Genomic DNA, 15,986 nt, shown 5'->3' with positions numbered 1-15,986 from the left:
TACGCCAGTGAGACAGAGCTGAGATGCACACCTGCTAATAGCCCCACTTTAGATTACATGTGCACTGTATTATGTAGGAAAATGATGTTGGAAAAATAGGATTAAGCATTGTCAGATACACAATATTAAAAGTCTCTGAAAACCGGTTCAGGTATGAGCTTCATGTACATCAACCATCTCTAGGTGGTTGGTCAAACCAGTGAACAAGACAACTTAGTTTGCTGGCTTCCTGTTGGGGAGTTGGAGCTGATATGTGTTCCATCATTACCAATGCCAGCGTGCGTAAAGAGAAGTTCCACCGTCTCACAAAGCCGTCTCAAATCGTCTTTCACGGCCCTCACAGGGCATAAAGCATCGCGGCAGCACAGAGCCACTCAGAGGCCGACGTCCACACAAAACTTCATTTCAATCTCTGATCCAATTGATCCATTCAGCTACGCACCGTTTGCCAAGCAGCTAACCAAACCCCTGATCTTCACTGTCGTTTCAGGAAACGCACTGAAAGAGAAAAGTCAAGCTTTGTTGTGTCAACATGTTACATTTGTAGATTAAGTGAGGATTTATCACTCATGCCTTTCTCCTATTTACAGTATATGTTCTAATGTTGTTCTGCACACCACATGGAGTTAGTCATGTGCTCATACTGTCATGCAGTATACATTATATTTATAGTTAACACAGTCTAACTTCAAAATAGTTTTGGTAGTGTTATGTTAACCCCTAACCTCCTGATCTACTGTCATCCTTGTATTCTGTTTTTGCTTGTGGTCTGTTAGTGGATTGAGCTGTTTGTTATTGAGCAGTAAATTAAAATCCCTCCTTTTACAAGAAAAACTAATTTCTGTCTACATTTTCATGATTTTTTTACTTTATTATTTTTTTAATTAAATGTTTTACGTAAACCCACTGAGGCTGGAAAAAGGAAGCAGTTCCAGGTCTGTTTTGAACCACGGATGTGTAAAGACAACTGGGTACAGGAACAGTGCCGGGCTTTGAAGCAAATGTGACAAAGTGGCCAAACCGTGTAAATACAACTTCTGGGTCCATCACTGTTTCCTATAGACTTACATTGTGAAAGAGATGTGTCTAAATTTTAAATATTTTTTTTAAGGTACATCAACTTCTCATTAGGTCCTAAAAGTTGTAAAATTCACCAATAGCCAAATCCAGAGTAACTTTCCTCGGCATGATGAACGTGCATCAGACCCACGTGTATTGTGTTGTCTGAATTTACACTACGGCTCTGTATCGTGTTGTCTGAATTTAAACTACGGTTCTGTATCGTGTTAAAGTAAAAGTAGAAAGTACCATAAAATGGAAATACTCAAGTAAAGCAGAAGCGCCTCAAAATTATACTATACTATACTACACAAAATACAGTACTTGAGTACATGTAACTGGTTAGTATGTCTCAGTTGGTGTTGTAGAGACATAGCCTGTTTAGCTGGACAGTTACAGAAACAAGACACAGGCAAGGAGACTAGCTATTGGAACAAGGCGCACGGCCTTAAGCAGGGGAAATTCCACTATATACACCTCCCTGCTCTCCACCTAATACACACACACACACACACACACACACACACACACTCACAAGCAGTTACCATATGGCTCAGCAGTGTGATTGAATGGCGCTACACACAGTCAATCTGCATAATCACAACAAAGCAGCCGTTTTGTGTGTGTGTGCAGAGAAAGCAACACATCAGTCAAAGCAGCTCACACTCTCAAACACATTCACGCACGCACACACTCCTTTTTAGAAGGAGGGAGGGGGGGGTGCGGTAACTTCAGAGGGTTTTCTTTTCCACAGAAGGAGGGGGAGAGGTGGGAGGTTGCAGAGGGGGAGTCAGATTTCTTTAAAAAAGACTTGAAAACACAGAGTGAGAAAGAAAGAGGACGAGAAAGAGAGAGAGAGAGAGAGAGAGATAGAGAGAGAGAGAGAGAGCATTCCACCAGTGTTCTTGGAGAAAGTCTTCAGTCTGGCTTACTCATTTATCATTCGTTCTCTTCTTTCTTTCAAAAGGTAAAAATGCTGCATGGCCGCTGTTCAGTTTTCAGCTGTTTGGCAGGCTCGCTTCACACACACACGCCACTAATACAGTAAATAATAGGAATTAAAGATATTGCAAAGAAAAAAAGAAGAATAGTATCAATTTCCACACACACCTGAGAACCATCAAAAGCACCTTTGCTTAAATGATTATCATAAAATAGCAGCCGATTAATTTTCTTTCAATCAACTAATCAATAAATCAATTATTCGTTGCAGCTAAAAAAAAAAAAAAGTCGTCAGTGTCGTCAATAGTCATTTTCTTTCAAACATTTCAGGTGTTTGTGTGACGTTTTATTCTTTTAGCTGTTACACCTGACTCTGTTTCGTCTATGATCTTGAACACATTTACGGATGGGACGGACTAAAGTCAGGTTCAAGTGAGACAAAAGTCAAACTGTCTGGATGCATAGGTGTTTTCCAAACATTCCTTATCTAATGTAGAATAAGCTATACAGTATATTATAATTAAGTTGTTTGTAAATTTTTCAGAACATATTATTAACAACAATAAGTGTTACATTTCTTGTTTATACTGTACTGTGTTACATAGGATGCTGTAACATGTCATAGACTGGCACCTACCAAACACAAATCACAATCCCTTGTTAAGATATCCCGAGTCTCTAGTGACCCTATCAACTTTTTAGAGAAAAACTGAAGAACAATAATGCTTAACGTTTTTGACACCATATTGTTGACAACAAATTGTTTGAGGAATACCAGGAAGTTAAAGGTTTACATTTAAAAATGTATGAATTAGACAAGGTGCAATATAGTCCTGGGTCGCTGAAGAGCCGAGGTATACGTGGTTAACAGGTCTTTTCCTGACACCGCTATGACAAGTTTGACCCCTATCGCAGTGATTCCTATACAAAGCAAAGATGACACAAGATGCCTTGTTACCTCCGCCAAGGCCAAAGGCCTAGGAAGGAGGTTAGGTTTTCACCGGCGTTGGTTTGTTTGTTTGTTTGTTTGTCCGTTAGCAGGATTACTCTAAAAGTCCTTGATGGATTTGAATGACATTTTTTGGAGGGGTGGGGTGTGGCACAATGAACAAATCATTAGATTTTGGTGGCGATCCGGATTCAGGAATATTTTTAAGGATTCCGGCCAGAACATTAAGACCACAGGGTATAACACATACGCAGTGTAGATGATGATGCGTTGATGACGCGTGACCCCGGCTCCTTCTGAGAGCAGAGAGATACGTGTGTGGATGTGTGTGCGGGAGCTGCTGGCCGTCCGCGGTGAGAAAGAAAAAAGCGGTAGATGACGGGATGAGAGACAACGTAGTGTAACGTTATACAGACATAACAAGGCGGCTGAATGAGAGAGGCATCCGCCGACACGTTACACGGAAACACACCGTGTTAATAACAAGCCGACCACCTCACGGTACCGCCAGCCGTGAGCTGTGATCTGTTTTTAAAGTCACGCGTTGGAGGTCGGAGGTCTGCGCTCTCCAAGTGCAATTCTAGTTGACCATATTACCAAAGACATTTCAGCAATATCTGCCACGGTATGAATGTGTGTTGCTGAGTTTTGTCAGCCATTTTTAATTCAGCCAGTATACGACCAATGAAATTAGAACCACATTAACTGTCTGATCGTCTGACGGCTCATGTTTCTTAAACACCCGGCACAATGTCAACGTGTTCCCACATCTCAACAATTCATTTGGTAAGCACAGTGTTATTACTACTGATAATAAGAGTGGACGAAAGTACATAAATAAGAGTAGTTTCTACATGTATAGAAACACTAAATGAAATCAGACTACACACACACACACACACACAAGAGAGAGAGAGAGAGAGAGAGAGAGAGGGAGAGAGAGAGAGAGAGAGAGAGAGAGAGAGAGAGAGAGAGAGAGAGACGCAGGCAGACATACAATGGAAATGTCTTCACACCCAGCAGCTATTTCTTTTCAACAGGATAAAAACAAGGCTGAAACGTGAAAAAAAGCCCTTTGAGGTGGGTCCTTTCACCCTGACACACAGAGAGAGAGAGAGAGAGAGAGAGAGAGAGGGAGAGAGAGAGAGAGAGAGAGAGAGAGAGAGCAGCCACCCCTTTTCAATTGGTAAGCATTCAGCCAGAAAGCTCAGGCATTCACCATTTTGTTCTGGTGTTCTCTCCTCTTCTCTCTGCTGCTATGAAAATATGTTAACACTAGTAAACTTGTCCAATTCTGCAGAAACCACAACAACCACCAAATCACAATGAAGGCAACGCCAACCAGACAAAATCAGAGATAAATGCTGAGGAGAAAGAAACTGAAAGAAAAAGAAAAAGAATACTGATCAAAGAGTAGTAACAAGCTGAAAGTGGGAAAAAATGAAAAATAGAGGGACGTATAGATATTGTGATGTCTAAAAAGGAGACGTGTAGTGTGTGATATTGACAGGGTGAAGGAGAATGGAGAACACCTGCTCTAAAGGAGCTGTAGAAGTGTTGGGGAGAGGGGGAAGGGCAACGAGAACAAGCACCACCCCCCCCAGCCCTGCCTCACTTCGTTGTCCTCTGCTTGTCAGACTGGGGTCTGTAATGGGACTGTTACTGCTTTCTCAACAGTAACACATAAACAAAATGTAGAAGGATATGAGTGTGAAATATGTACGTATATTATGGGTGTTATTTTAGCGCTGGTTGTCAAGCTGACAAGTGGTCTTTCCTTCATATCCGTGACCGCTTATCTTATTCAGGGTGGCGTGGGGGCTGGAGCCGATGCCAGCTGACATTGGGTGAAGGCGGGGTACACCCTGGAAAGGTGTCCAGACTATCACAGGGCTGACACATAGAGACAAACAACCATTCACACTCACATTCACACCTATGGGACATTTAGAGTCAACTATGAACCTGCATGTCTTTGGACTGTGGGAGGAAGCCCGAGAACCTGGAGAAAACCCACGCTAACACGGGGAGAACAAGTAAACTCCACACAGAAGAGCCGCAAGCCGGGTTTGAACTTCCGACTCTCTTGCTTTGAGGCGACAGTTTGAATTGTCAAATCTTTGTATTGAACAGCTCAAATCTGATTCAAATCAAATAATAGTGATCTTTTTGAATAAGATATTTTCCCCTTCAGGGATCTTTTGCCAGTCAAAAGACTCAAGTGTTGTTTTTAAAAAGAATATTCTATTATTTTCTGTTGTAGCCCCTAAAGACAACGGTCAACTCTTTTGACTGACAAAAGATCCCTGAAGGGGAAAATATCATAAATCTGACTTAAAGCAATGTCAGACGATGTCAAATGTCAGACGACTGTACCCAAATCAGATTTTTTTTTTAATGGGATTGGCTCACCTTCTTTCCTTTGTCTCATCAGACTGGAGACAATCATACAAAAGTTCAATATTCAGCAATTTGACACTCTGCAGCATTTACAGTGCATCTGTCAGTGGACAAAATGTCAGACAAACAGGTCAGACCAGAAAAGAACGAGACAGGCCAGACCACACTGGACCATTAGAGACCAGACCAGATGACAACAATCTTACACAATGGTGCGTGAGTCTGTCCAGCTATTGCATAACTCCACATTGTCCCCTTCGGTCACCATTAAAACACACATGCAAGCACACACATCTAATTTATCCTCATTCCACCTCTGATTTCTCCTTTTCCTTCCTGTCCTGTCTTTCAGCTGTAGAAGGAGCTAATGGAACCCTGCGTGTCCGCTATTAAACATACCTCGATCTTGTCAGTTTTAGCATCTCCCCAGTAGAGCTTTCCTGCTGCGTAATCTATAGCCAGTCCATTGGGCCATCCCAGAGAGCTGTTGAGCAGAACCAACCGCTCCGTTCCATCGAGGTTGGCCCGCTCGATCTTGGGATGCTCGCCCCAGTCAGTCCAGTACATGTAGCTGAAAGAGACAGAGGCAATGAGATGAGATGCAGCTTACTTCCAGTCACAGGCAAATCTTACATATTACACATTTCGCATGTAGGTTAGCTGGAGTATATCCATTTCAGTTTTGGAAGAATCTCGACTAGAAAATGTGCCTTTCCACCTACAGCTGTCAATCATTTCATACTTTCATACACAAATTTTCAACCTTATCTCTATCTATCTGAGTTAGGGATATATTGTGAAAAACGCCTGCAGTTCTTGCCGATGTTCTTAGTGTCTCTGGGGCGAAGCTGCAAAATCTGATGTTCTTCCTGCATCCAGTGACGCGACAGTGACGCCGAGGCCGCTCGAGTCTGCAGCAGCAGCATGGAGGATATGGCCGGCAGGGACCCCTCCAGAACCTGAGTGGAGCCTTCGCTCAAATTGACCTCAGATACCAAGAGAAACGGAATCTTTCTGCCGTAATGCATGTCAGCACGGGCAGTTTTTGTTGGATTCTGTCGCCGACAACCCCGAGAGAGCGAGCTGTGTGTGCGTTACTATGCATGGAAGTTTTATTCCTCACTGGGGGGGGGAAGAAAACTTGTAGAACCAGCATATTTTCACATCTTATTCGGTAAATTAAAGGTGCAGTGTGCAGGATTTGGTGGCATCTAGCGGTGAGGTTGCAGATTGCAACCAACTGAAACTTCTCCCGTGCTCCATGCGTGTAGGAGAACTACGGCGGCCGACCCAAAAGCGTGGAAACATGAATAGCCAGTGTTAGGGTTGTCCAAATATTGGAACTCTTAATATTTTGTTTGGTTTGTCTTTTATTCCTCAACATGAACATCTAATTGCTGCAACAAAGTCTTGTGCACAATAGCTTTTGGGAGGGGTTGGCCTGAAAGTAGTCAGAATTTGTAAGAGGATTTGTTTCTATTTTGGTCAGTACACTTGGTCAAAATGAAATGTATAGAGTCTAAAAATACTCGACTCAAAAACTTGTGTGTTTGTTTTTAATTGTAAACCAGCTACTGCCTTGCTTGATACATGCACACACACTGACACCTACCCATTAACAGGGTCCAGGACGATGGCTCTGGGTTCATCCAGGTTCTCAGAAATTAAAATTTTCCGAGAGGTTCCATTCAGTCTGGTCACCTGGAATACCACATGATATAATATTAAAATACAACATACCTGCATTGTTTATAATCATCCAACCTGTTTGTATTTTTTGCTTTGGTTGTCTTTTTTTTGCTTTATTATGATGAGGGTTGAACAATTAATCGGAATGTTATCGAAATGACAATATGAGGTGCAATATTTGTTAAAGGCAAAATGTATGTCAAAATACAATTTTCAATACAATATTGTCGTTCTGCAGAGATGTCCTGGCCTACTCATCATATTCTACAGACTTATGAAAACATCTTTGTTTGGTACAGATCTCTGCAAAAAAAATCACAAAATAATCATTATAATGTTTTTCAATGAAAATGAGAATAATGATGTATAAAAGTATCATTCTCTCTAATATCGCAAATCATATCGCAATTGCAATATCAGTCAAAATAATTGCAATTAAATGTTGTTTTTCAAAATCACTCAGCCCTTGTTATCAAACAATAAAGAGGTAGACCATGAGCAGGGATGCCGTCAGTATTATAAATATTCATTACAGGTCAAAAAAATCCTTAAATTAGGTCATGTAACAAAGTAAACCAAACAGTTGTTTTCCATAGACAGCGCTCTACAATAAATAGAACCCTAATGTAAAGATGTACCTCAATCCGGTCAGTGCCAGTGTCGGTCCAGTACAGGTTTCTGGCCACCCAGTCCACAGCAATGCCATCTGGGTGGTTGATCTCCGTGGTAACCAGCATCACGGCATTGCTGCCATCGATGTGGGATCGCCGGATGGCCCGAACCTCATCATCTGTCCAATAGACGTAACCCTCAACCGGGTCATAGTCTATAGCTATGGCGTGGCGAATGTCATCAACCTGCATGAGCAGAGGAACAATGATGATTACATGAGAGCACAACGAGACACGACTGATAGGTTTGTGTTTGTGTGTGTGTGTGTGTGTGTGTGTGGGTGTGTGTTTACCTGGAGTACTATGTCAGTGAAGTCTGGCAGGTCCAGCGAGATTCTCCTCAGGTCAGTCCGTCGAGCCAGCAGCAAAACCTGCTCTGCTCCTAAACAAACCACACATACACGCTTTGTTAACTGTTAAGGGTCAATTCATGCAGTCAAAAAGTGCTCACAGGAGGGTTTGTGACTGAGTGGATTTAGCTCTGAGACAGATCTCATGGATTCACTGCATATGAACACTTGCATAGTGGTGATCAGGGTCTGAAATTAACTTTTTTCACTGCCTGCCACTGCGGCAGACAAGTATTTTTATTTTGTCTGCCACTCAGAAATTTGATCTGCCACTTTTGAAATCTCAGCGTTAAATGAAGGAATAACATTTTAGATCGGGAGTCATTCAATGTTCGATATATTTTACATAAAAAACATTATATGCATGGTAAATTTAAGTGTTCAATTACACTGTAGCTTCTGGGGGAGCACTATTTTGGGGGGAGGGAGGGTAGTGTTACAGTACTGTACTTTGTTATTGTCATCTACAGTGGTTATTTGCATAAAAACACACAATTCAAATGATAATGATTATTTAAATATTTGCTTTGATTAAAAAAAATCTTGGTTAGTTGTTATGAAGTTAAACAGGTCATAATTCCCTCTCTAATATCTATTTTATATTGATGTGAAAACATCTCCTTCAAACTAATTTATTCAAGTTTTTCAGCAAAAACTTAATTTTACGAGATTACATTTGAACACATCATGATAACCATGTAATTTACCTTCGCCCAATTGTCATTTTGAGTAGACCGTGAACGTCTCATAATAATAACTGAATGGCACCTCCATTAACGTTAGTAGCTCCGTTATTTAACCAAGCAGGACTGCGCTGCCCACCGGCTGCTAACAGGTAATGTTACGAACACTCATCCTGTTGATTTCAGCACAGATTGTTGTTCACAATGTAGCATTATCAGGGAAAAATAGGGTGCACCCCTCAGGTTCAGGTCCATGCTTTTGAGCGTTTTTTTTTTCTCTCTAACTTCGGTCCAAAACAAACTGAAACATGATACGGCGTGCTTATGTGTCATTGTGCATGCGTAAAGCATCAATAACAGGAATTGATAGTCACAGAGGCATGAGATGACAAGAAAGTGGACAACTACAGTTCTCTATTCCCATCACTAGCATTTTTCCTGCCTGCCAAGGTGGCGGGTGTCCCGATGATTTCACCCGCCACTGCCAACAATTTACCCGCATTTGTCGGGTGCTAATTTCAGACCCTGGTGGTGATATTTACAATTTCAGCCTTAAAATAACAACACTTCTACAACATAATATACGTTTCAGCTTCTATGCTGACGACTTTCACCTTCACCAGTTACAGGGGCACATAGGTCATGCAGTACTGTACATCCATAAAGTTGGGGGACAAACAAGAGACAGATTAAAAAAAAAAAAATGGTCAAAATCAAAGCAGCAGGCGCAGAGTAATCCTGACTTTTAGTCCCTAATAAGGTGTCAGGGCCGTCCCTGCCTGGTAGATGCCCGTGTCTTTCAAACTCCACACTTTGTAATGCATGTTATAAAGTAATCTCCAAGTCCAAGCCAAGATAACCCTCAAAGAGGTCCGACTGCTTTATTTTGTACGATTACTAGGCCACCCTTACAAGGAGTAATAGATATTCCATGGCAAAACCATTGTAAATCCAACACGATAAAATACCAACAGCTAATAGTCAGGTCTGGGATCAGTTAAGCTATAATTCCCCTTGTGTGAAAATAGCGGTTAAGAAAAATGGTTGGGTTTGGGTCGGTCTGTTGGAAAATTCGAAGAAAATCGACCTTTCAGAACCAACACAAATACCACATCAGCTAGATGAACCAATGCAAATATCTATACAAGTGGCATGAATATATGAACACTTTGCATAGTTAAAAGCAAGTATATCTGCGGCTTAAAAAGTACAACACTTCCTGCTGAGTTACAGTGGAGTAGAAGTATGTAGTAGCATAAAATATAAATACTTAAATAGAGCAAAAGTACCTCAAAATTGTACTTAAGTGCAGTACTTGAGTAAATATACTTAGTTACTTTCCACCCCTGCCTAAAGGAGAATGAACACTAGCATGATAATGTAATAATTACCGAGCAGCCGCTGTGGAAACGAGCAGCTATATAGCCTGATAATAATAATGTCCTATATAATAATAAAAATAATGTCCCAAACATCAATCTATCTGTGGTGAAAAAAGATTTGAAGCCCGAGCCAAGCTCTACTGTTATCACTTTTACTTGCTTCCTCCATCCAGTCTGGAAACAAAGGGCTCTGCTGTCCTGAGGGATCCTCTACTGTGTTTTGGCTGTTGGTTCAGACTTAACAGGAGCCAAACTCACCTCGTGGGAGACAATTAACTGTGTTTCTTTGTCTCTCACACCTCTGACTGTGAAAAGCTCACATTTAAAGCAGTTCAAAGTTTCTCTCTCCTCCTGTTCCTCTGTCTTTCTTTGTCTCACATTTCAGATCAATTCACTTGAATCTGAAGACAAAGCCACGACTGTATAGAAGAACTAATACTGACATTTCAAGTAGGTCGTTTAAAAATGTACATTGCATAATCTCTACAAAGACAATAAATGAGTAATTATATTGTGCACTCCGCTATAGCACATTGTACATTATATAGTATACAATTTTCAACATCTAAAACAATGTCAGATATCAAAAACACAGCTCTGTAAATCATGTAAATCTTTCTCCCTCTCTTGCTCCAGCTGCATTTTCACAACCAATCACAATCTGCCATCTCTCAGCCTCGGCACCAATCACATTTGACATTGAAAGTTGTTCCATCGTTACCTAAATGACTGAGGCGAGGGGGCGGGGGGATAAATGAAGGGAAAGAATGAAAAGGATGGCGGAAAAGCATCTGTGATTCCACTCTTCTCTCCGCTTGACTTCATTCTGAGACACTTAAAGACCCCTGACTCTCTCTCTCTCTCTCACACACACACACACACACACACACACACACACACACACACACACACGCACACACACACGCTCTGCTGCCAGCCTAATAACAAACGCCTTCAATTTAACCAGCCAAGCAAAACAAATTAGAAGCATGGACACAAAGACACACACACACACACACACACTCACACACACACTGCAGGCTGACACAATAGAGCATTGTTGTTTTTATTGTCAACGGTGGCTAAGTGATTGGTTGGCATGCTTCATTCAAATTTAATACATTCACATAACAGCCTAACAGACACAGACGCACTCTGACACAGTGTTGTGTTTTTGCAGAATAAGGCTCTATTGTTTTAGCATCGTGGGAATCAACATGGTGGCTGGTCAGTTAGTGTCCCAGTTAGTTCTAGCAGAGAGGTCATTTTTACGTGTTTTCAAGTTGATACACTCGATGCTGCATCACGACATTACATGCCAAAGACAACGGTAATTGAGGTTAACAATAGGGTCCATCGATCCGGATAGATGTAGCGATTCAACGATCAATGATCTGATGTCATCGATTCAAAGTGAAAATATTGACATGTAGCATCATCTTCGAGATAAGCCTTTATTTTGAAATTCCCATGGCACGTCTGTTTCACCGTTTCCGTCCAAGCACAACTCATTCCTAAACATCCAAACAGTGCTAGCGGCGTTAGCGAGCGAGGTTAGTATATACAGGTGTGTGCAAGTATATATACTGTATATATATCTTCTTTCCGATTTATTTACTATTATTGTTATTATTTCTTTAATCTATTTATTTATTTGTTTTCCCTTCTTTGTGATTATCTAATGTAATTCCATGTGTACGTTGCCAAATCTCCATCACTACAAAGAGGAATGGGGGGGGGTAGGAAATTTGGGTCTAGGATAACATTGCTTCAAATATGTAGAATACCAGTTCCTTTATAGTTGTACTGTTGTACTCTACTTTTTGTGGCAATACAAATTTTAACACAACAAAAAAAACAAATACTGGATCTGAAAGCAACTGTTATCGGTGCAGCTCTCACAGGTTTTCTGAGGGTTTACCAGTGGCTGTATAGTTTGTAGTCATACTGGTGTTAACAGGATTTATACCTGGTTTGCACGTCTTTCCATCTGGTTTCAGCTGGACTCCAGTGGGACAGGCACAGCTGTAGAAAGGCTGGACTGGAGAGAGTAGGCAAAGATGACTACAGCCTCCGTTATTGTCACTACAGGGAGTCTGGACTGCAGCGTCACCGACACAGAAAGGGAGGAGACGAGAAGAAAACATGATTAGCTTCTCAAAATGATATATCAATCATCACAGATCAATGACACTACACACTTCAGTTGGATTAGTTCAATATAATGGTTTGCTGGTACATTGATCTTACTCTAATGCAAATAGACTGTGCTGTACATACACATAAGTACAACATGTCACTTACTGTAAGGCTGCCGATAGGGCTCCAGGACCTGGATGTCCATAGGAGAGTAAATCCCACTGAGAATCTCTCTGGTTTTGTCTCCACTGTGTTTGTTACAGGCATGGATGGAGCGGGTCTGCCAGTCGGTCCAGTATAAGGTCTCCTCGGACAGTGTGAGTGCAAAAGGATGGGTCAGGGTGCCCTCCACCACCGTTTCACTGCAGCACAAAATAAAAGCGTCTTAAGAATCAGAGGAAGGTTTGTGTTGGAGACTCCTGTTGCAAAATGCTGCCCTAGAAGTGAACTTAAAAACAGATTTCTAAAATCTGGGAAATAAAAAATGAACAGGATATTTTGATATGCTGCTAAGCTGTTTTACCTGTCATGAATTTTTCAGTAGATTATTATATTATCAATTTAATGTTTAAATGCACTTGTTACACTGATTATTATTAACTTATACTTACAAAATCAATACTACGTGGCATTCATGTTTTCAAATTGAACAGTACTTGGATTACTACTTTAATGATCTTAAATTCTTTCACCAGACTACGGGCCCTATGTTCCTCAAACATACACATTTTTAGCAATTTAATTGCTTTTGCACTTCAGTTTACTGTAATATTCTCTTTCTAAATTGCACAGCGCTGCCTAATCAGCCTAAACCAACCTCAGCTTCACCACTCGCTTTCGTTCAAAATGATTGATAATGGTGCTGATAGGAGTTGCGATACCAACACCAATATTATGCTTTTTTAATAACTTAATTAGGCCCGTCTCGATGATTACGTTATCGACTTATTGTACGATATATGGACATGATGTATATATGTGTATATATGACATTACGTTAACGACCTATCCATATATATACATGCCTGTTGTGTTTACACGCGTGTTTGTTTCATAAGAATGTCTCCAACATTTCATCCAACATGATGCCAGAATAAAATTGCTCTTTGAAAGGGTGTACTTGCATTATTAAGCTATTATGTTATCATTATATCAGTGGCATAAATGGTGTAAAAATGACAATAATACTGTAGTATCAAATTGTTTTTCTACAAAACCCTTCTTTTCATTTGACAAAAGAAGTTCTCTAACACACAAATGTGAAGAAATGGATGTAGCAACAGAAATAGCATCGTGACTGCATTTGCACTATTGCTGGTAAAAACAGAGACCTAAAAGTCTGAAGCTCCACTATTCACTCCTAAACTGCAATGTTCATGAAACCACACAAATCAATGGTGTTTGGACAATTTTAACAACAAATGGAGGATTGGGCCTCATCAGTGATGAAGCTAAACAAATTGGGTCAGATGTGTGATGAGGGTGGCACTAGAGGAAAGCCATAAGGCCCTTCAAATCAAAAGAGCTTGTCCTCTTGGCAGAACCTTTTGGCGGGTGGTTTTCAAGAGAAGCTCTAAAACTGAAAGAATGTAAAGGAGTTATTCTCTGGGGAGGACAAATGTGTTCATTGAATTTCATTACAATCTGCTCAGTACATTATTAGATTTATTGTGTACAAGTGAGATTTTGGCCTGCTGAGGAAAGGTCAGAGAACCACTGCAGATTCCACTGCAATGTGGACGGCAAGTTTTTTTAACAGCTTATTTGTTAAAGCAACACATTGAGAAGACTGTGCAGCCTTGGTCAAGGTAGGCCCTCTCTCGATCCGTAGGGCCAAACAGTGACAAAGAGCATGAAGGCTTAGAGAAGTGTGTGTGTGTGTGTGTGTGTGTGTGTGTGTGTGAGCAAGTGTTAGATTTGATCAGGAGAGAGTGGTTCTTTTCTAAAACACACTTTAGAATCACTTACAGGAAAAATGCACTCACACAAACGCACTTAGGCACCGGATCAAAGGACGCTTGTATTTAGAATATCAACACGGCAGAAACTGGCTTTCATCAATCATCATTTTTAGTCGTGTGTGTGTGTGTGTGCGTGTGCGTGTGCGTGTGTATGTGTGTATGTGTGTGTGTGTGTGTGTGTGTGTGTGCTGTAAAAGCAGAGGAGGCTGCCAGCAGTGGTTAAAGGAAAAAAAGAAAGAACAGATTTAACCAACTCCAGATTTCAAAGCTCTGTTCAGCTTTTGCGGGTGTGTGTGTGTGTGTGTGTGTGTGTGTGAGTGCATGTGCGTGTGTATGTGTGTGTGTGTGTGTGTGTGTGTGTGCATCAATTGGAAAACAGTCAAATTATTTCATTACTCCAGCTGTCAGGTACACTCAGATTAAAGCCCCTTCCCCTTCTAACTGAGCTGCATAGGTACATGTCTCTACTGAGACTCTATGAGCATTTGTACAACACACGATCATACCTTCCTAACATACCTACACACATCTTGGCTGCACAATGAGTGCCGTGGTTACATAAAAATACAGCACTGTGCAGCATCAAGCAATAGGCGACCGTTCACAATGTCGTATCTAAAAACGCGTGGAAAACGGCAACCGTGTCGCTTTCATCCTTTTATCCAAGGTGCTTGGGAGGTTGCGCTCCTGTCCGGACTGCTGTTACTGTTACTGCTCCAAGTGTCAGTCTGGCTGACCTTTCAACTGGATGCTGTGACGTTCTCGGTCAGAAAGGGTTAAGTAAGTCAAATCGTGGGACAGATCATAAAGGTCTGGGGAGCCCTGCATTAAAATTATCAACTTTTCCTCCATATTTACCATAGAGTAAATATTAACAGAAGAAAGTAAAGATATCTGCCGGCTGTGATTGGTTGTTCCTCGTCACAAACGTTGAAATATTTTTATCTCGGAGGGCAGCCGTTGCAGCCCGAAGAATAGGCACTTGGGAACGCTTGCGCGCCACAACGGCATCGCTTCTCTGTCTACATTGACAACAATGGATTTGAGGGCGCAAATAATATGGCATGTGAACGCCCCCTAAGAGGGAGAGCTAGTGGATACAGTGATTGCAGAACTGGTGTGCTGCTGTCACAGAACAAAGTCGCTGGCTGAGGATATTGTGCCACATTTTCCCAACAGCGTAAAAACATTTCCACAAAATTTTGATTTGGATTCAATTCAATCTTTACACCATGGTGTAACAACTGTAGAATTTAGCTGCAGGTAACATAACGCTACACTAGCAGTAGTGGGCATCCTATGCATTTTTTTTGACAGTCGACAATAGAGAGATGACCAAAAAGAGAGATGGGGAATGACACGCAACAAAGGTCCTTGGCTGCTAGTAGTTGTATCAAAAAGACAGCGTGTCAGACACTGTAAACGGTGGAACGGTACGAGTATTTGTCTCGAACTGTTTAGAACAGGACGTTCGGTTTGGAATGTGACATCCTTTCGGTACGCCCTGTGACCCAAACAGCGCCGTAGCAGCGCCGTAGCCTGCTAGTCGTCAAGCTCAATGAAAAAACTGTATGCTGATATTGCTCAAATGAAGTCAGGTATATCTGTGGATAACTTCCGACGACATCACCCAAATGTGTCAATCAGCGGAATGAAACAAAAACAGAGCAGACGGTAGGTCTTTCTCTGCTATAGAGCGTTTATCACTGTGTATTTGCAACCATACTGGATCGCAGACAATCAAACATTGTGAAACAGAGA

The 15,986-nt window shown here is 41.3% G+C and overlaps 1 protein-coding gene across 1 annotated transcript in view; it reads right to left on the bottom strand.

Annotated features, from left to right (window-relative positions):
- lrp5 (low density lipoprotein receptor-related protein 5) overlaps positions 1–15,986 on the bottom strand; it is a 65,809-nt gene that overhangs the window by 27,111 nt on the left and 22,712 nt on the right. Inside the window, 6 exon segments of the mRNA XM_037766739.1 lie at positions 5,750–5,921; positions 6,963–7,051; positions 7,678–7,896; positions 8,004–8,092; positions 12,095–12,226; positions 12,430–12,626. Of these exon segments, the coding sequence (XP_037622667.1) occupies positions 5,750–5,921; positions 6,963–7,051; positions 7,678–7,896; positions 8,004–8,092; positions 12,095–12,226; positions 12,430–12,626 (898 nt within the window).

The sequence above is a fragment of the Sebastes umbrosus genome, chromosome 4 (genome assembly GCF_015220745.1).
Source record: "Sebastes umbrosus isolate fSebUmb1 chromosome 4, fSebUmb1.pri, whole genome shotgun sequence".
NCBI lineage: Eukaryota > Metazoa > Chordata > Actinopteri > Perciformes > Sebastidae > Sebastes > Sebastes umbrosus.
Note: the sequence above shows the minus strand (reverse complement) of the source record. Positions and strands in the feature narration are given on the sequence as shown.